Consider the following 18577-nt stretch of genomic DNA (forward strand, 5'->3'; position numbering starts at 1 on the left):
TTTGTTCATCACGGTCCCCAAGCATACGAGATCCACAGCTACTGCTGCTGGTGAGAGACCAGTAAGAGTCATTATTGCCAGTGACTGACCTGAAAATGGAATGACAAGCGACTAAGGACCACGAAGATGGAAAATCAGAGGCGGTTATGCTCGCCAGGCAGGCAGGTCCCGTTCCACCAGAGCTACAGCCCCGATGAGCAAGGACAAAGTGACGGCTGCTCAAAGAGCCCACCTCTGTGAAAGCAAGGTGACCATTATAAAGCGGATGCCGAGGATCCACTTCGCTGAAAGCAAGGCGACTAACAGAAAGTCGAGAGGTGCCTGGATGCGACAGGGACTGAAGACCAGACAGAGCAGCGAATCCCTCTCCGCACTGTAACTGCCCAGTGGGTTCTCCTTGCCCACTGCCTAGACAGAGCCGATGTATCAAGACAGGGAAATTGCAATCAAGAGCTTCATTCACGCAGAGTTGGCTGTGTGGGAGACGGGAGTTTTATTATTATTCAGATCGGTCTCTCTGAAAACTCAGGGATTGAGGTTTTTAAGGATAACTTGGTGAGTAGAGGGCCAGTAGCTTGGGAGTGCTCATTAGTCGGGTCCAAGATAAAATCTTAGGGAGCTGAAGTTGTCTTCATGAGCTGAGTCCGTTCCTGGGTGGGGGGGGCCACAAGACCAGATGGGCCAATTTATCTATTTGGGTGGTGCCAGCGGATCCACTGCATACAGGGTCTGCAAAATGTTAAGCATTGATCTTAGGTTATCACAGGAGCAATTTAAGGAGGTTCAGAATCTCACCACCTGCAGCTGCATGACTCCTAAACCATAATTTCTAATCTCATGACAAATTTGTTAGTCCTACAAAGGCAGTCTGATCCTCAGGCAGGAAGGGACTTTGTTTGGGAAAAGGGTTGTTATTGTCTTTGTTTCAAAGTTAAGGCATTGTGAACCCCAAATATCTGAGACAGGTCTCAGTCAATTTTAGGAAGTTTATTTTGCCAAAGTTAAGGATGTGTGCCCGTGACACAGCCTCAGGGGGTCCTGAAGGTGTGCCCAAGGTGGTCGGGAACAGCTTGGTTTTATACATTTTAGGGAGATATGAGACATCAATCAATATATGTAAGGTATACATTGGTTCCATCCAGAAAGGTGGGACAACTCGAAGCAGGGAGGGGACTTCCGGGTCATAGGTCGATAAGAGACAAACGGTTGCATTCTTTTGAGCTTCTGATTGGCCTTTCCAAAGGAGGCAGTCAGAGATGCACCTATCTCAGTGACCAGAGGGGTGGCTTCGGGTTCTGTCATTTGTCCACAAGGAACGTCCTTGTGAGGGAGGTATGCAGCTTTTTAATCTTAGTAGTTACCTTTTTTAGGAATAGAATGGGAGGCAGGTTTGCCCTAAGCAGTTCCCAGCTTGTCTTTCCCCTTTGGCTTAGTGATTTTGGGGCCCCAAGATTTATTTTCCTTTCACACCATAAACTAAGTTCCTCCCAAAGTTGGTTGAGCCTACGCCTGGGAATGAACAAGGACAGCTTGGAGGTTAGAAGCAAGATGGAGCCAGCTGGGTTAGTCGTCTCTTTCACTGTCATAGTTTTCTGTTATAATTTTTGCAGAGGCGGTTTCAGCACCATGGCAATCATGGCCAGAGCAAAAAGTAAGTTTGCAATGTTGAAAGGAAAGGCTGGACCCAACTTTGGTGTCGGATTTTCTGCTAGTTCTGGGTGGTTTACATGATTCGAGGATCGTTATGCATTACATAATGTCAATGTGAGTGCTGAGTCTGTGGGTGCTGATGTGAAGGCAGCTGAAGAGTTCTGGAAGTTCGATTATGGAGGAAATTTACTTGCTACAGCAAATCTTCAATATGGAGGAAACCTCCCTATTCTGGAAACAGATGCCTGAAAGGACTTTTGTATCTGCCCAAGGGATTTTTCCTGTCCACTGCACAAAGAAAGACCATGGCATTTTTGTCGAGAAAGAGTTTAACAGACACAAGGCTGGCCACGCCATGTGGGAGACTGAGTCACTACTCAAATCATTCTCATCCAAAGCTTGTAGGTTAGGGGTTTTTCAAAGGCAGTTTCGGGGAAGGCATGGGGGTGGCCAGGTAAAAAGTTCCTGCTGCTGATTGGTTGGGGCAGAGATGAAATCAGAGGATCGACGCTGTCCTCCTGCGGGCTGAATTGCCTCTGTGGGGGCCACAGGAGCAGGGGTGATGGGTCCAAGTGGAGCCATGGGTGTCAGACATGCAGAAAACCTGAAAAGATACCACAAAAGGCCAATCTTGGGTTCTACAATAGTGATGGTATTTGCAAGAGTAATTGGGGAAGCTGCATGTCTTATACCCTCCGATACAATGGCTGGCAACCATTCATGTCTGTGCCTTGGCAGGTCTCCTCTCCTCCCACAGTCTGATGCCTTCCATTAGCTTTACAAAAGCAGTTGAGTTTGGGGCAAGGCCTACAGTAATTTAAACTACAGCTTAGGCTGGGTGCGGTGGCTCACGCCTGTAATTCCAGCACTTTGGAGGGCCGAGGCAGGCTGATCACCTGCGGTCAGGAGTTTGAGACTAGCCTGGCCAACATGGTGAAATCCCATCTCTATTAAAAATACAAAAATTAGTTGGGCGTGGTGGCAGGCACCTGTAATCCCAGCTACTCGGGAGGCTGAGGCAGGATAATCGCTTGAACCCAGGAGGCAGAGGTTGCAGTGAGCCAAGATTGCACCACTGAACTCCAGCCTGGGTGACAGAGCGAGACTCCATCTCAAAAACAACAACAACAACAAAACTACAGCCTGTCTTCCAAAGTTAGCCCAGCACTATTAATTCAGGAAAAGGTAAGATGTGGGGTGGGTTAGCTCAGATCTTTCACCGTCATTATTTCCTCACTGATAGAATTTTTGTATAGGTGTTTCACTTTCATCCTTAAGGAGGTCAAGTCAATGCCAGGCTTCCAGGCTTTTAGGGACAGGACACCAGCCTTGCCTGGTGGCCATGTTGCAGGCTATGAATGTGATCCTGCACAATGAGAGCCCCAGGTCCTTCAAGAGAAACAGTGAGCACACAGGGCCAGGGCAGTGCAGGAACAAGGGAGTTAGGAATGGCCCATTCCTCTTCCTAGAGGCCCTCCTGAGTTGCCGGATGACAGTACCTTTCAAGGTCTTGCTTGTGGGTGGTGCTGCTCCTGCACATCCTGCTCTTATTGGTGATTTTCATCCCTCCTGTGTTGCCAGATAACACAGTTCCTTTCAAGGTCTTGCTTGTTGGTGGTGGTGCACCCACACATCCATCCTCCTCTTACTGGTGATTTTCACCCCTATGTCACAGTGGCTCCCCCTCCAAACACCACTCCTTTGATCCGATGGACCCAGCACTCACAGCAGCTTTTAATGCCTCCTGACTGAGGAGGTCCTTTGCCCGGGCTATAGCTTCAGCTGAAGAGTCTGCCGAGAAGGCACTGATGCAACTGTGGAAGGATGGCAACTAGGGCTGTGCCAGAAACCTTGTTTGAGCTTGGGGTGATGACCCAGGCGCGCTTGCCAAGGTGTGCGTGAGTGGCATCCAGAGGAGGACACGCAAGAGTTCACCCAGGACTTCAAAGGTTTTGCCCAGGATGAGGAGGCTGCAAAACTCAAGACGGCTGTGGCTAGGATGGCAAACAACTCCAGCCTGGATTGGAGGAGGATGGCGGTGAGGAGCGCCTCCAGGTGGTTCCTGAAGAACTGACCAAAGAGGAGCTGTTGGAAGTGGAAGATGGAGGCAGAGCTGAAGAAGGGGCAAGAGAAAAGGCAACTGGCAAAAAACAAGATGAGCCCCAAGAAAATTTACAGTGAAGGGCTTAGCAAAAGCTTTGCAGACCTCAACAGGCACCTTAACAAGTCTGAAGCATAGACCTCAACACGGAAGGCTTTCTTTCATAGAGAGGAATGTTCATAATGCCTTACCTGGTTCCAAGCAAATCTATGATGAAAAAAGGAAACCAAGCACACATCACCATGATCGTTTCTTTAAAGAGTGATGCTTCCTCAAGAAGAACCTCAGGCACGCCTTTCAGGACGGATTCAGAGGGCAGCCATTATCACAGGCGGTGACAGCCCTAGGTGTGCTAGTCCCCTAAAGACCTTCTGATGGGACAAGATGAGGAGGCGGGAGACAGTGATACTGATGATCCTGACCCTGTGTAGGCCTAGCTAGGCTAATGTGTTTCTGTTTTCATTTTTAACAAAAAAGTTTAAAAGTAAAAACAAAGAGAAAAGCTGATATAATATAAAGAATACTGGCCTGTAACCCCAGCATTTTGGGAGGCCGAGGGGGAAGTGACACAGTAGGTTGGTAGGCGGGCAGCAGCGGGACAGGAAAGGGCTACCCCAACCCACCAGGAATGTCAGGTGAGTGAGAGCAGGTTGACAACGAAGAGAGTAAAACTCTGTAAAGTATTTGTTTTCTGTAAAATATTTGAAGAGATTTATTCTGAGCCAAATGAGTGACCATGGCCCGTGACACAGTCCTCAGGAGGTCCTGGGAACATATGACCAAGGTGGTTGGGGTACAGCTTGGTTTTATACATTTTAGAGAGGCATGAGACATCAATCAAATACATTTAAGAAATACATTGGTTTGGTTGGGCGCGGTGGCTCACACCTGTAAACCCAGCACTTTGGGAGGCCGAGGCAGGCAGATCACGAGGTCAGGAGATTGACACCATCCTAAAATCGTGAAACCCTGTCTCTTCTAAAAATACAAAAAATGAGCCGGGCGTGGTGGCGGGCGCCTGTAGTCCCAGCTACTCGGGAGGCTGAGGCAGGAGAATGGCGTGAACCCGGGAGGCAGAGCTTGCAGTGAGCTGAGATCCGGCCACTGCACTCCAGCCTGGGTGACAGAGCGAGACTCCGTCTCAAAAAAAAAAAAGAAAGAAAGAAAAAAGAAATACGTTGGTTTCATCCAGAATGGGGGGACAACTCAAAAGTCGGAGCGAGGGAGGGAAGCTTCCAGGCTATCGGTGAATTTAAACATTTTCTGGTTGACAATTGGTTGAGTTTGTCTGAAGACCTGGGATTGATAGAAAGGGAGTGTTCAGGTTAAGATAAAGATTGTAGAGTGCAGAGTTCTTTGAAGTCTTATAGTGGCTGCCCTTAGAGACAATAGATGACAAATGTTTCCTATTCAGACCTTTCAAAGGGTGCTAGACTTTTAATCTCTTTAGGATTGGGAGGGTCTGGAAGAAAAAGATCTAGCTATGTTAACAGAGATTCTTTACAGATGCAAATTTCGCCCCCCCACCCAACACACACACAGAACAGCTTTGTAGGGCCATTTCAAAATATGGCAAAGAAACACATTTCGAGGTAAACTACTTTGATTTTTCTTCCTTGACTTGTAATGTTACGCCAGAGTCAGGTTAGAAAGTTAAGTCATAATATACAGGGTTAAATAAAACCCATCTGATGAGAATTTATGATTTGCAGGGCAGAACTCCCCAGATCCCTTAGATAGGAATTTGGGCAAGATAAACAATCAGTTTAGTCCTCAAGGTGATGGTCCTGCAGTTGTCACACTGCCTCTCTAAAAATGATCATTGGTCGCACGCGCCAGGGAGAGGCAATTTCCCAACAGATAAAGTTACTTGAAATTGGTCACCAGCGGCTTCCAGTCAAGTCTCAGGAATTGGGTGAGTGGGCTAGAGCATGCGCATTAGGAGACAAAATCGCAGAGCATGACCTTCTGGGGCATCCTACCAGAAAAGGGAAGCAGCCTCAGGTGAACATAGATACAACTTTTCAAACACACTGTGAATGCTCATGACCCGATTGCAAGGAGGGCACTGTGCATGCAGGCAGCCCACCCTAAGGTAAGCATCACAGGAAAAGGGACACAAGACCCCAGAAGTATGCCAACATATAAAACCCCAAGTCAAAAGGTCAAATGCTGCACTTGACCTCCAGAGTGCATGCTTGGGTCTCTTCCAAGGGTACTTTCTTTTCTTTCCTGCTCTGAAGCTTTTTAACAAGCTTCCACTCCCACTCGGAAACTTGCCTCAGTCTCCTTTTTCTGCCTTATGCCCTTCAGATGAATTCTTTCTTCCAAGGAGGCAAGAGTTGAGGCCGCTGCAGACTCATTAAATTCGCCACTGACAGCTGCGATATTCGCCACCCCTAACAGGAGGATCGCTTGAGTCTGGGAGTTCAAGACCAGTCTGGGCAACATGGTGGCATGTGCCTGTGGTCCCAGCTACTTGGGCTGAGGCAGGAGATCAGTTAAGCCCAGGAGGCTGAGGCTCACTGTAGTGAGCCGAGATGGCGCCACTACACTCTAACCTGGGCGACACAACAACCCCGTCTCAAAAGAAAGAAAAAGGAAAAATATTTTTATACAGCTGTACAATGTGTTTTAAGCTAAGTGTTATTACAAAAGAGTAAAAAATGTTTTTAAAGTTCATAAAATTAAAAAGTTAGAAATAAGCTCAGGTGAATGTGTTACTGAAGGGATTTTTTAGTATACACTGAGTGTGGCCTAAGCGTGCTGTTCATCCAGCCTGCAGCAGGGCCTCAGAGGCACCCCCTCCCTCACGGACACCCACAGCCTTGTCCACAGGCCCCATTCAGGGTGAGTGCCCTCCACAGCTGAAGCATGTTTTCTCTTTTACATCATATTTTCACTGTACCTTTTCTACGTTTAGCTACACAGACACTTACCATCGCATTACAACTGCGTACAGCATTCGGCACAGTTAATGAGCTGTGTAGACGTGTGTTCCAAGAGCGAGAGGCCGTCCCCCACGGCCTGGGTGTGGGGCAGCCTGTCTCATCTGGGAGCGCGGGGCACACTCTCATGTTGCAGGATGATGAAATCACCTAACCACGCATTTCTCAGGATGCATCTGCACTGTTAAGTGACACATGACTGTGCTTTCTCGTGAACCACCCTTTTCCCAGAACGATGAGGTCCACAATGCAGTTTTCTGAGCAAAACCAGCAACAAGGAAGGGTCAAGCAGAAATGAGCTGGGGCAAGTCAGCACAGGGCTCGGCCTCTTCCCTGGGACTCTCACCCACACAAGGCTCTTCTGCGCGAGGCCGGGGTTCCTCGTTCTGTGACAGTTGTGGCCCTGGAGAGTAGCTCCAGCGGAAGGCAGGATGAGAGGGAAAATACGTGGCCTCAGCCTCTCCTCCAGGAAGCTTGCCCTGCCAACCCTGACAGACCCCAGAGCTTGGCCATGCCATGAGCCAAGACCTGTGCGACCTGGTGTCTGAATCCCCAGCACCAGTCCAAGGGGCTGCGGTCACCATGGTAACGCCACTAGGGTGCCTGCAGGCCCCAAGACCACAATGCTCACCACAGGTGGGTCTCCTCTGCAGCAGATGGGGCAAGTCGGGGCGCCAGGGGACAGAGGCTGCCTCTCAGCCAGTGAGACCTAGGGCCTGCCTGGTGCTAGTCTGGAAAGCAGTGTAGACGCACTGTACTCCTGGCGAGATTCCCCCTCATGCCCACCTGTGTGGCATTCCCTCAATCCCACCTGTCCAGGGGAGACCCACTCAGGCTCTGAGAAGTCACTGGGAAGCCCTTGGGGCTGGCCACAGCCAGGCTGCCATGATCAGTGCCCCACCCGATCCCCCGCCAAACCTCTGTCTGCCCACCCTCATCCACAGATGCATCGTTCATTGCTGCAAGGTAACCGTGCCGGACCCCCAGTCACATGACGTGTGGACAGGGGCACAGTGGTGCTGGGGGGTAGTAAGAAACGGTACCTAGAACCTGGAGGTCAGGTCAGGTGATGTGGTCACCAAGGGCCGTTTCTACCAGCTGATTATGCCAGGTGACACACAGGGGCCTATGGCCATGGTGGGCCCTACTTAGCACAGCTCTTGGCCTGACAGGACCCCATCTGGGAGAGCCAGGGCCACCCCACATGCCCCCAGCCCCATCTGATGCTCCTTTGAGACTGTCCTTGCAGCTCATGACTGGAAACTGCTGTGCCAAGTGTTAGGGGAGCTCGTCTTCCCCAGGGCCACCACCCTCGCCAGGACTGCAGCGCCGGAGCCAGGTTTGGAGTCCAGCCGCACCGAGCACAGAACCAGGCTCTGTGGCCACTCTCCTGCCTCCCCACACTGGAAAATTAAAGCAGGGGCTCTGGGCTTGGGAAAGACCTGGGAAGGGGAGAGGAAACAGGGGCCCAACAACCTGGAGCTATCCTGGGCCTGGCAGACGCCTCTGCCAGGTGCACTCTGGCATGGGGGACACCTTGGGAGGCCCCGAGGCTTGGGTGGCATCCTGGGCTTAGCTCAGGTGTGCCCCTTCCAGGAGGCGGTGGCAGGGCTGCTCCTCTGGGCCGGGCTCCCTGCACTCCCCGCTCTGCCATCCCTTGATGTCACCCCAAGCCCCTTTGTGGTTGGGCTCAGCCCTTCCTGCTGCAGGGAGAGCTCCAGCGAGGCTGCAGGGCTGGGAGGCCGAGGGGCATCAGGTCACTTGTCCTGAAGTACGTGACCCTGGATATGCTGAGCAACAAAACCCGCAAACCCCGGTGCGGCTTGGCAGGAAGAGGCCTCAGGGCCTAACAAGGGGCTGAGGGAGGGTGCGGCTCTGTGGCTCATCTTTGGGAAGAGAGTTCTTTCCACCTTCCTGCTCCACTACCCTCAGTGCTAGGCTCCTGGTTGCTACCTCGGGGCTTCTACATTAGGTGTCCCCTGCAGGGAGAACTTCCCAGTGTGGAGACCCCAGAGGCCCCAGCAGAGCTCCCTTGTGCTTCACTAGCCAGAGCTGCAGTGGCTCAACCAACTGGGGCCTGCCCCAAGGGGCCACAGAGCGCCAGTCTCCCAGTAAGACGAAGGGTGGACGCTTCCAGGGCCAGGGACCTCCTGGCACATCCTCAGCCTGGGATCTGGGCTCTGGGACTGACTCGGAACTCAGAGGGCAGGGTCTGGGCCCGTGGCAGCACCGCGCTGTGGTGCTGCAGAGCTGAGGTGCCTTCAGAGCAGATGCCCATTTATTCTCACTGCTCAGGAGTGAGGAGTGCGGCGCGGCCACGGAATGCCACACGGCTGCCGCGAATAACCAGGTGGATACACCTAATGGAGAGGCACCAGGGTACACTGCAGAAAGTCAATGGCAGAACAGTGTGGACTGCATGTGACCTTTTGTATAAAACCATAGAAATAACTTTAAATAGAAACATCGAGGCCAGATGCCATGGCTCGCAGCTGTCACGCCAGCATTTTGGGAGGCTGAGGTGGGAGGATTGCTTGAGCCCAGGAATTCAAGGCCAGCCTGGGCAACATAGCAAGATCCCTGCCTCTAACATTTTAAAAGTTGGCCAGGCATGGTGGCGTGCATCTACAGTCCCAGCCACTTGACAGGCTGAGGCAGAAGGATGGCTGGAGCCCGGGAGTTCAAAGCTGCAGTGAGCTATGATCGTGCCACTGCACTCCAGCCTGGGCGAGAGATCAAGACCCCATCTCTCAATAAAATAAAAGAGAAACAAATCAGGATTTTTTTTTTCTAGAAGGACTAAAAAGAACTGCTGCAGTATTTCTGGGGAGAGGGTCTCGTGGAGGAGGGAGGAAGGTGTAGGTCTTACCTTTTTGTCATCTGTGATATTTACAGTTTTAAAGCCCTGTCAACAATTCACCTATGATTTTTTTTTCATGCCACTTGAGTGGCCCATGTGAGGAAATTATGGGTATTTTGTTTTATTCTCCGTAACTGTAAAAACAACCTCAACATAGCAAGCCTTATACCTTTTTTAAAAATACCAATCTGGTGGATCCCTGCTCCAGAGTGGCTGCTCTCCAGTGTGGTGAGAAACGCTGGCAGATACGATCTTGCTTCTCGGGGAGCCCCATCCTCTTCACAGAGGTGGACATGGTGGGGCAGGCGTCGGACAGCGCCCTGGGAGGGGCCTGTGCAAGGCGTCCTCGGCTGCTCTCCCCCAGGAGACACTGTAAGGATCCACACACGATCTTTGTGATACGAAGATGCTGTGCACGTTTCAAGTGGCTGCATCTGAAACAAGCCAGGCACCCAGCTGGGGGCTTCTGAGTAACTGTGGCTTCTCTGGCGGGTGATGTTTATGAAACATGGTTCATCGGCGTGAGGATCTAGAGAAAGCTGGGAGGAGGTGGGCTGAAACGCAGCCAGAGCAGAGACCGCAGCACTCAGGATTGCTGGGGAAGCTCTCCTTGGTTTGGCCCCCACAGACCAGGCCTTGGCTGGCAAGGACACAGCTCATGGAATCTTCTTCCTCGGGGCGGTCCGGGGTGGCCGCAGCTCCGCAGGCCCATGGGCAAACGGGCAGCAGTCCGCGGACAGAGCACAGCCATCAGGGTGATGCGTGAAGAACCAGCAGAGGCGGGTTTTGCAGGCTTCGGAGCGCACTCTCTGTTTCGCTTCCGGTTGCTTTGTTTCCCACAGCGTCTCCTCTCTCCAGTCGCGGATGTGAACTCTCCCATTCACAACTGTGGTTTGGAACAGAGAAAAGACACACTGAGAAGTAAACCTGAAAGTTCCTTAATTCACCGGCCTCTGCTTAGCTCCCACGCCATGGGAGGTGCCAATCCAGGGTCAGGGATACAACCGTGACACAGCCCAGAGTTCCTGCTGGTCACAGAGAGTCTGCCTCCAGTGGGAGTGACCGAGGTATGGGATGCGTCTTCAGGCAAGGATGGGGAAGGTGAGCCCTGCAGGAGGCGAGCGGCAGCCCCGCGCGGGCCCAGGAAGAGCATTTTAGGCAGAGAAGCAGCAAACCCGAGTGTCCCAGGACAGACTGCACCAGGACAGGCCGTGTTTTAGGGACAGCCAGAGGGGAGGGCAGAGGACAGAGCTGGGTCCCAAGTGGCCTCATCGTTGAGGCCCCAACCTTCCCTCTGGCTGAGTGGCAGGTCCTGCAGAGCCACCATTTTAGAAGGATCACTTGAGTGGAGGAAGGACGGAACATGGTGTGAGAGCTGGAACACGAGAAAACATCCGTACTGCAGCCCTAACCTCTGAGGACTGTCTCAGCATCACAGGCAGAAAGAGGGGCAAGGCGCAGGTCCCTCCACACAGTCGAAGGACAGGCCTGCTGCAGGGTGGCCTCTGCTCCTTGGTGCCGTCCTGGTGCACTGGGTTTACATGCACCTCCCAACTGGAGCCCCTCCAGGTGCAAGTGTGGAGTAAGGGAGGCCAAGGGGCTCTGGAAAGGAACAGGAAGGGGTACCTGCCTCTGCGCAGTGGTTTAGATACCCACTCTGGAAGTGCCACTGGGACTCAATGGCCAGGGCTGATCTCCAAACGGGGGAGCTGGAGGGACATCAGAGTGGGGTGGGGCCAGGAGAAGGCTGCTGTGGGCCCGCTCGTCACCCGGATGCCAGGCCTCGCGAGCCTCCTCCAGGCTGCCTCCTGACCCTGCCCCCTAAATTGGGCCAAGATACCCCCCTACACTCCCATTTGGCCATTTCCTTGTGTGAAGCCAACAACTCCCTGTGAAACGTGGCCAAAGCAACCACCTCCTTCCTGGTTCTCACTGGAAGCTAGGAAACCGCTCGCGACAGAAGGCTCGGGGGAATAAAGGAGCCTCAGTGAGGAAGTCTGGCTCACCAACTTCCAAGGAGAACTTGAAAGTGTAGGAATTAAAGCTTGAATTCTGCTTTCAAATCACCTTGTGTGTGGCAATAACAAGCCTGTGTGCTTTTGACAGACTGATACTTTAAAAATAGTTTGCCCCCTGAAACTAGAGAAATGAGCCCAGAGAGCGGCGCCTTGCTGCATCCAGGGACACAGTTGGGGGCTCAACCTCACAGCCTGGCTGCAAGCACTGCCAAGGCCAGGCCTGACCCCATTTGCCCTCCCATGGCCACTTCTCTGTGTCGCCTTCCAACTTCGGAGCTGAGGTTGCTTAACCTGAAGGCTACGGTTAAGGCAGTCCCACGACGCTCTGCCGATGTCCCCACAGCAGCACCTCCTGGCGCAGCACAGAAGGGCACATCCCGGCCACTGAGGGATCTGGAACCCTCTGAAGAGTGCTCAGGAGGAGCCCCAGGGGCCAGAGCTTCCCCCCAACTCCCCATGGGGCACATGACCCCAAACACTGAGGGGCCTCTGGCCTGACGCCCTGACCTGTCAAGAGAAGGGGGTGGGGATCACTGTGGCCAAAGGCTGAGTGCAGATTCCCACCCTGAGAGCCAGCCTGGGCACCCCCTTCCCTGCTGCAACGTGACAGGCCAACTGGCAGCAGACCCTCCCAGGCGGTTCTGGAGTTAAGAGCACACCCAGCCATGTTTTGGAAGCAGGACCTGCAGGGTGTCTAAGGACTGAGGAGCGGGCGCTCATGATAGAGATGAGGCTCCCGGAATGGCGCAGGCAGGCTCCAGGCTGGCCCAGCCTCGCTGACCCACTCCCCGCATCTACAACCCTGGACATGGCAGGTAGCTCCCAGCCCCCCCACAACACCTGAGCCCCTATGTGGCCAGGTGCCAGAAGGGGCAGCCTTCCAGGGGCACTCGCTCCAGCCAGCTAGAAAGACAACCAACAGCTAGAAAGACTCTCCTCCTCTGGAAATGTGCTCCTCATTCTGAAATGGAAACACAGGGCTACAGTCTGCTCGACCCAAGTTCCTGCCGCCTCCTCCCTCCCTACTGTGCGCGTCCCCTGGGACTCTCTCTCCGCACAGGAACCGCCATCTCCGCCACTGCTTCTGACAGCAGACACTCCCTCTCACCAAGCTGCTCTGAGGAACGGGCTGAAGATTAGAGTCCCTGGACAATGCCACAGGCTCAGGGGTGCCAGTGCTGGATCAGTCCTGGCCTGGACTGTGGCACGGCCTCTCCACTCACTGGGAGACTTCGGGCCGGCACGCTGACCTCTCTGAGCCGTGTCTGCGTGTTCAAGGAGGAAAGGCCTGCTCTGCCCCAAGTGCAGGATACGACGAGGCCCCGCGTGTACCCAGCAGCACGGTGCCAGGTTCCATACCAGCCAGCATGGAGCCACCCCTGGTGGCCTCAGGAAGGGGTGGGGACAGAGGCAGGGCTGGCCCTTGTGGCCCTCACAGGTCATGCTCAGGCTGGCTGACCTGAAGCCATCTGGAAACATTCCAATTCCTCACTCTCATAAACATTTTCTGAGACTAGCCACGTTAGCTTAAAACAAAACCTAAACCTCATACAGAGATAAGACCCAGCTTCAGAGCATAGTTTTCTCATGACTGGAGGAGAATGTTTATTTGGAACCCAACCCCCAGGCCTCCTACTCAGAAGTGTTTCCAAAAACAAGTCTGCCCCCCAGGGTGACCTGCACAGAAAAACACTGACATACAGGCAGGCTCACCCACGTGGGTGAAAAAAACAGTATTTCAGGAAATCAACAAAAACAAGCACTGGGAAAGACAGAAAGAGGCCCCATGGAGGTGGGAAATATTCTAACTGCCTGAAGCTCTGTGCAAGGAAGAACAGACTCCAGGCAGCAGGCCAGGCCAGCCACCACTGCAGGCCCAGTGTCTACTCTGGAGGCAGCCTCAGGGACATGCTTCTGCACCTGTCCCGGGAAACAGAGGCTCCAACCATGCTCATGGGCCCCCCACCCAATAGCAACTGTCACCTAAAGAAGCCAGTTCAGCTGAAAGCCAAGTTCAGCTCTCCAAGAGCAGGCGGGCACCCAAATGCAGTGTGTGTGCACAAACCCATAGGCTTTTGCTCTTGTGTACACAACAGGCATGGCGCGCACACCTGTGCTCTCACACATGCACAGAGCCAGATACTGCACTGCACCTGACCCCCATGGCAGCCTCATGGGCAGGGGACCCAGAAGCTAGGGTGTGAGCCAGGCCACTCCTTCCCATTGTGACCTCGGTGTCATCCCTACCCATCCGTCAGAGGCCCAGTTCTTCCCCTGGTCATGGCAGCTATAGCCCCACCAGCTCCCACTCTTACTCCTCCCAACTCTGGCTCTTCGCAAATGCTGTTCGCTCTGCCTAAAAGCTGTTCTCTGTTCCTGACTCCTCTTTTCCTTCCAGGCCCAGCTCAAGTGTCATTTCCTAAGTAAAGCCCTCCTGAGCCCACTCTGGGCCAGGCCAGTTCTCCCTGCACATCGTGACTCACAGAAATGTGTGCTTAGGGCATGGTGGTGACACAAGACACCTAGTATTTTTAAAGATGCATGTGGAAGTACTTAGGGGTGAAATAGGGTGCTAGCTGGAGCTCACTTTAAAATACTTAAACAGAAAGAGGGGAAAAAAAGCTCCACGAAGCAAGTTACGGCAAACGCCCCAGCCGCTGGTGCTGGGAAACTGTGGCTCCCCCGGTCCCTGCCCCCTCTGTGCACACCTGGAAGCTGCAGATGATGGAACTGTGTACACCGCCGGCCCCTGGGGGAACACCTGCTACATCTCCCTCTCCCTCACTGTACCGCCAGCTCCAGCAGGCCAGGGATGTGTCTGTCTTGCTTGGTCGGCTGAGTGAATGGACAAGCGGGTGGAGGCCATCCTGCCTCCCCATGCCCTGGCAATCCTGGAGTCACAGGGCGTTGCCCAGCAGTGGAGCTGGGTACCAGGACCTCCCCCTGCCCAGGCCCGCAGAGCGAGGGCCACAGGAGTCCAGGCCTCTGCCTGTGGGGCAGGGGCTCACCTTCCCACTCCCCACCCTGGCTCTGTGGCTCTGGATGCTTCCAGTTTGCAGCAGCAGAAGACGAAGCCAAACAAGGACCCCCAGCCAAGAAGGGCCCGGCCGGCGGCTGCCCGACTTGCTCTGTCCTGTGTGGAGCAAGTGGAGCTGAGGTGTCAGCAAGCACAGCATAGGGGGAGGGAGACCGGCCTGGGGACATCGCATGGGACAAGGTCCAGAGGAGCCAGGAGGGAACGGGGTGACCCACGTCCCACCCCAAGGTCAAATGCTACCCACGTCAGAGCTGGGTGGAGCACCGTGGAACCTGGTGCTTCTGCCAGATTCTTCTGCGAGAGTCTCAACCACTCTAAAATAAAACATTATTTAACAGAAAAAAGGGGGAAAGGGAAGGAAAGAGAAAAGCGGTGAAGGGGCAGACCCCATACCTCGGAACACCTGGTGGCTATTCCGGAGCAGTGTCTGCAGGCCCCCACACTCCCGCTTCAGCCTCCGCAGGGTCTCCGTGTCCAGCTCACTGGCTACTTCTGCCAGAGATAGGCTCTCTGTGGAAAAATGGTTTTTTTTTTCCTAAAACCACAACAAAATATTACAAACCTGTCACACAGGCAGTTCCATACACTCAGGCCTTATGCACTCCAGCACGAAGGACCACGATTCCATCTCAACCAACCCACACCACACCGCAGCCAAACCATGAGGGCTGCGGTGTTCTCAGCATCCCCACCCAGCTGTGGCACAGCCTGACGAGGCGCAGCCCCACACATGCCTCCTGCCTGCACAGGGCCAGGCGTCAGGTGATGCTGCCTGCTCTGGGTGGTCACCTCAAGCTCTTCTCAACCCATGAAGGGGGTGGCTGTTTGGAGCCAGGGTTTCTCAGACTAAAGAAGGAAGGCCAACCTGGCAGGCCTGGGGCCTGAGCCTCCCCAGTGGCTGCTCCAACCACGCGGCAGCAGGCCTGGCGCTACCGGCTCCAGGGTGGCCAAGGCCGCACTAGGTGTTAAGAAAAAGCAACAGCACAGACACCACAGTGATGGTCTCTTTCCCATTCGAATCTCTGCTTTGAGAGCCTACATGTATTTCAAATGCTCTCATCAGAAAACCTGGTGACAATAAAGTCATTTATTACCAAAACATCAAATTGGATATGAATGAAAGCTGGTTTTCCTACGTGTATTTGCCAGGAACTTCCTACCTGCTGGGTGCTGCACTTCACGTCTTATCTGCACCCTCCAAGCTGCAGGAGAGCAGAGGAGACGGTGCCTGCCTGCATGCAGCTGAGCCTGTGGGACCCCCACAGATCAGGGCACCACAATGCTGACCCAGGACCCCGGTGCAGGCAGCCGCTGTTGCAGCTGCTGCGAGAGTCCTTCCTACCCCAGCCCGGCCACTCTTCTGAGTCAACCTCTCGTCTGTCTCAAATCCATTCTGAGAGAAGTGGGAGTGTTTTAAAAAAGATGACATATCGTCCCAGTCAGCCTTCCCTGTCCCCCCGCCTCTGGCCCAGCACGGACTCCATAACGGGGAATCTCACACTTGCAGCCGTGGGTGCCTCTGGGCCTGGCACATCCAGCCTCTTGGTTACTCATCCTTTGATGTGTGCGGCCTTGATTCCTAGCAAGGCAGGACTTGGAGCCTCTTGAGGGCAGGGTCCCTTCCCACCCTGTTTCTCAGCAATGTCCCACAGGGGCAGAGGTGGAGCTAGGATGGGTGAGGTCCTGGAGCCAGAGCCACACATGGCCCACAGGCACAGAAACACAGAGGGGCCTGTCTGGGGACACGCTGGGTGGGGGTGAGACCAAAGGCCCTGAAGGCTGCCTGTGGGTAGGAGGGAGGCGGGAGGCTGAGAGGCCAAGGGCTCAGCTCCTCCCTTCTCACAGCATGGCCACATGGAGAGCCCCTAACAATCCCCAGACCCACGGACACCAATCTGGAGGGGATGGGGGTATGGGGCTTGTTAGGTGCCCTGGTTCCCAGGTTCCAAGGGGCAGGCAGAAGTGAGCCCACCACTCAGCCACCCCTGCTCTCCATCTCCAGGTCTGTTCCTCCTTCCTCCTCACCCACCAAAAGCTGTCCATCCCAGGTACAGCTGACATCTGTGCACCCGTCATCTGGGAATTTAAAGGTCAAACTGCACTCAAGAACTGTCACTGCTTACTGCACACGGGAACTTTCTGACCACACTGATGTCCCTGGGGCTCTGGGGCCCAGCTGCCTGTGCTGGGCTCCATGCTCTGCCAGCCTCAGCCTTCTTCCTCTGTGCTCCAGTCCCACCACAGCAGGGTGCCTTTAGTCAGAGGCGCCAACTCAGAGACCCCACGGTGCCTGGTGATTTGCAAGCAGCTAGTCGGCCCCTTCAGCCACTGAGCCAGGGCCACTCTTGCCAGATGGCTAGAGGCTCTGCTGATCAGCTACCATCAGGTTCGAATGATTTCTGGAGGGGCCGTCTGTGCTCAATGGCCTGGCCCCATCCCATGTACACATGGTGCAAGATGACAAAGAATGAAGGAGGAAACGGGCATGATTTTGTCCCAACATTCATAGGTGAGGAAAGCAAGGCCTGGAGAGGAAGGGTTTCCCTCAAATGGGCAGCCAGGCAGGAGTCACTGACGGAGGGGCCAGGAGGGGATGGGGCTCCGTGCTCTTCTCCAGTTCCCAAAACTGCGAGAAGCCAGGCTCTGGCTGCAGCTCCACACCACCCTCTGGCGGCCAAGCAGCATCCCTGCCTGGAAGGAGGTGAGGTCCTTACAGCCCCGGCTGGCTCTCTGAATGCCATTAATTTCAACGCACCACTCACCCCAAGAGAACAATCGATGTAATTTTCTCCTTTTGCCATGGCTGACTTTTGTGTTTTGGGGATTTCAAAGAGAATTAAATTATCGAATCACAACAGCTCCAAATCTTACCGCATACTCAAGGGGACAGTGCCTTTTTCTTGCCCTCAGTAACCTGTTTTCTCTTTGGATAATTTCTGGATGGAAAATGAGTAGTTCTAGCCCCTAAACCTGTTTTTTGAAAGTTAATTAAGGGTCCAAACTCCGTCACTCCCTGGCCTGGCCTCGGCCTTCCTCCCTGGAAATAACAAAGGCCTTTATGTTTATAGGAACTATTGGGAAAATTTTAAAGAATTTGCTTGAAGAGAGCCTATTCACCCACCATCAATGGCTTTTTCAAAGTGTGTGTAGTCACAGGGCCACACCATTTTATGTCGCTTATGAAGACGTGAATTCCTGCCCTCAAACCTGGGAGCGTGCTAGCCCCTGAGGTGGTGGACAGCTTACCTCCCCCATTCCAGGTCTTCAAACTCCCATTTCGAGAACTTCCTGTGTTTAATTGCTTTCCGCCTAACAATAAATTCGCCACTTGCAAAACCACTTGGTCGATAAAACCTCGTGGCAGGGCGGCACAGTTCCTCACACGCTCAGCCTTTTCTCTGGGATGAAATCCAGGTAGCCAGGGTCCTTCGGCCTGGGGCCCTGCTCCACACTCAGCGGCCAAGGCCCCGGCTACACACCCGACCCTGGCGTCCAGAGCTTGGTGACCGTCACAGTGACCAGCACTGCCGGCAGCAACCCGGAGTGGAGAAGGGGAAAGCTCCCGTCCAGGTGGGCTTACAGGGCAGCCCTGCCTGCTCTTAATGTACTGAGTCCTCTTTTCATCCACGGAAGCTTCTCTGGAGGGAGGGTATGTTCTGGATTTCCCAATCAGACAGACCTGCGTTTGAAAAGAGCAAAGCAAGTATTTTAGCTGGCTTGTCTATTTCAACATTCTCCATGGAATTCTTTCATCCTGGAGTACAAATCACAAGTTTTAAACGTCTATCATGAAAAAATCCTGATTTTAAAAACTGACACCAGTCGGGTACGGTGGCTCACAACTGTAATCCCAGCACGTTGGGAGCCCAAGGTGGGCAGATCACCTGAAGTCAGGAGTTTGAGACCAGCCTGGCCAACATGGCGAAATCCTGTCTCTACTACAAATACAAAAATTAGCCGGGC

At 53.6% G+C, this 18577-nt stretch overlaps 1 protein-coding gene across 6 annotated transcripts in view; it reads right to left on the minus strand.

The window, feature by feature from the left end:
- Positions 1-398: 398 nt before the first annotated feature.
- Positions 399-18577, minus strand: part of TRMT44 (tRNA methyltransferase 44 homolog) — a 38651-nt gene continuing 20472 nt past the window's right edge. For 2 of the 6 annotated variants that reach the window (XM_010384413.2, XM_030920248.1), the window contains exons 9-11: positions 17861-18293; positions 15008-15124; positions 9659-10445 (exon numbers count right to left, since the gene is read on the minus strand). In XM_010384413.2, coding sequence (XP_010382715.1) covers positions 10216-10445; positions 15008-15124; positions 17861-18293 — 780 coding nt within the window. In that variant the 3' untranslated portion in view covers positions 9659-10215. Of the gene's footprint in view, positions 730-4874; positions 5048-6361; positions 6957-9658; positions 10446-15007; positions 15125-17860; positions 18294-18577 lie in introns of those variants that run through there. The other 4 variants (XR_004054060.1, XR_004054058.1, XR_004054061.1 and 1 more) reach the window with 4 other exon arrangements.

Source organism: Rhinopithecus roxellana, chromosome 2 (genome assembly GCF_007565055.1).
Source record: "Rhinopithecus roxellana isolate Shanxi Qingling chromosome 2, ASM756505v1, whole genome shotgun sequence".
NCBI lineage: Eukaryota > Metazoa > Chordata > Mammalia > Primates > Cercopithecidae > Rhinopithecus > Rhinopithecus roxellana.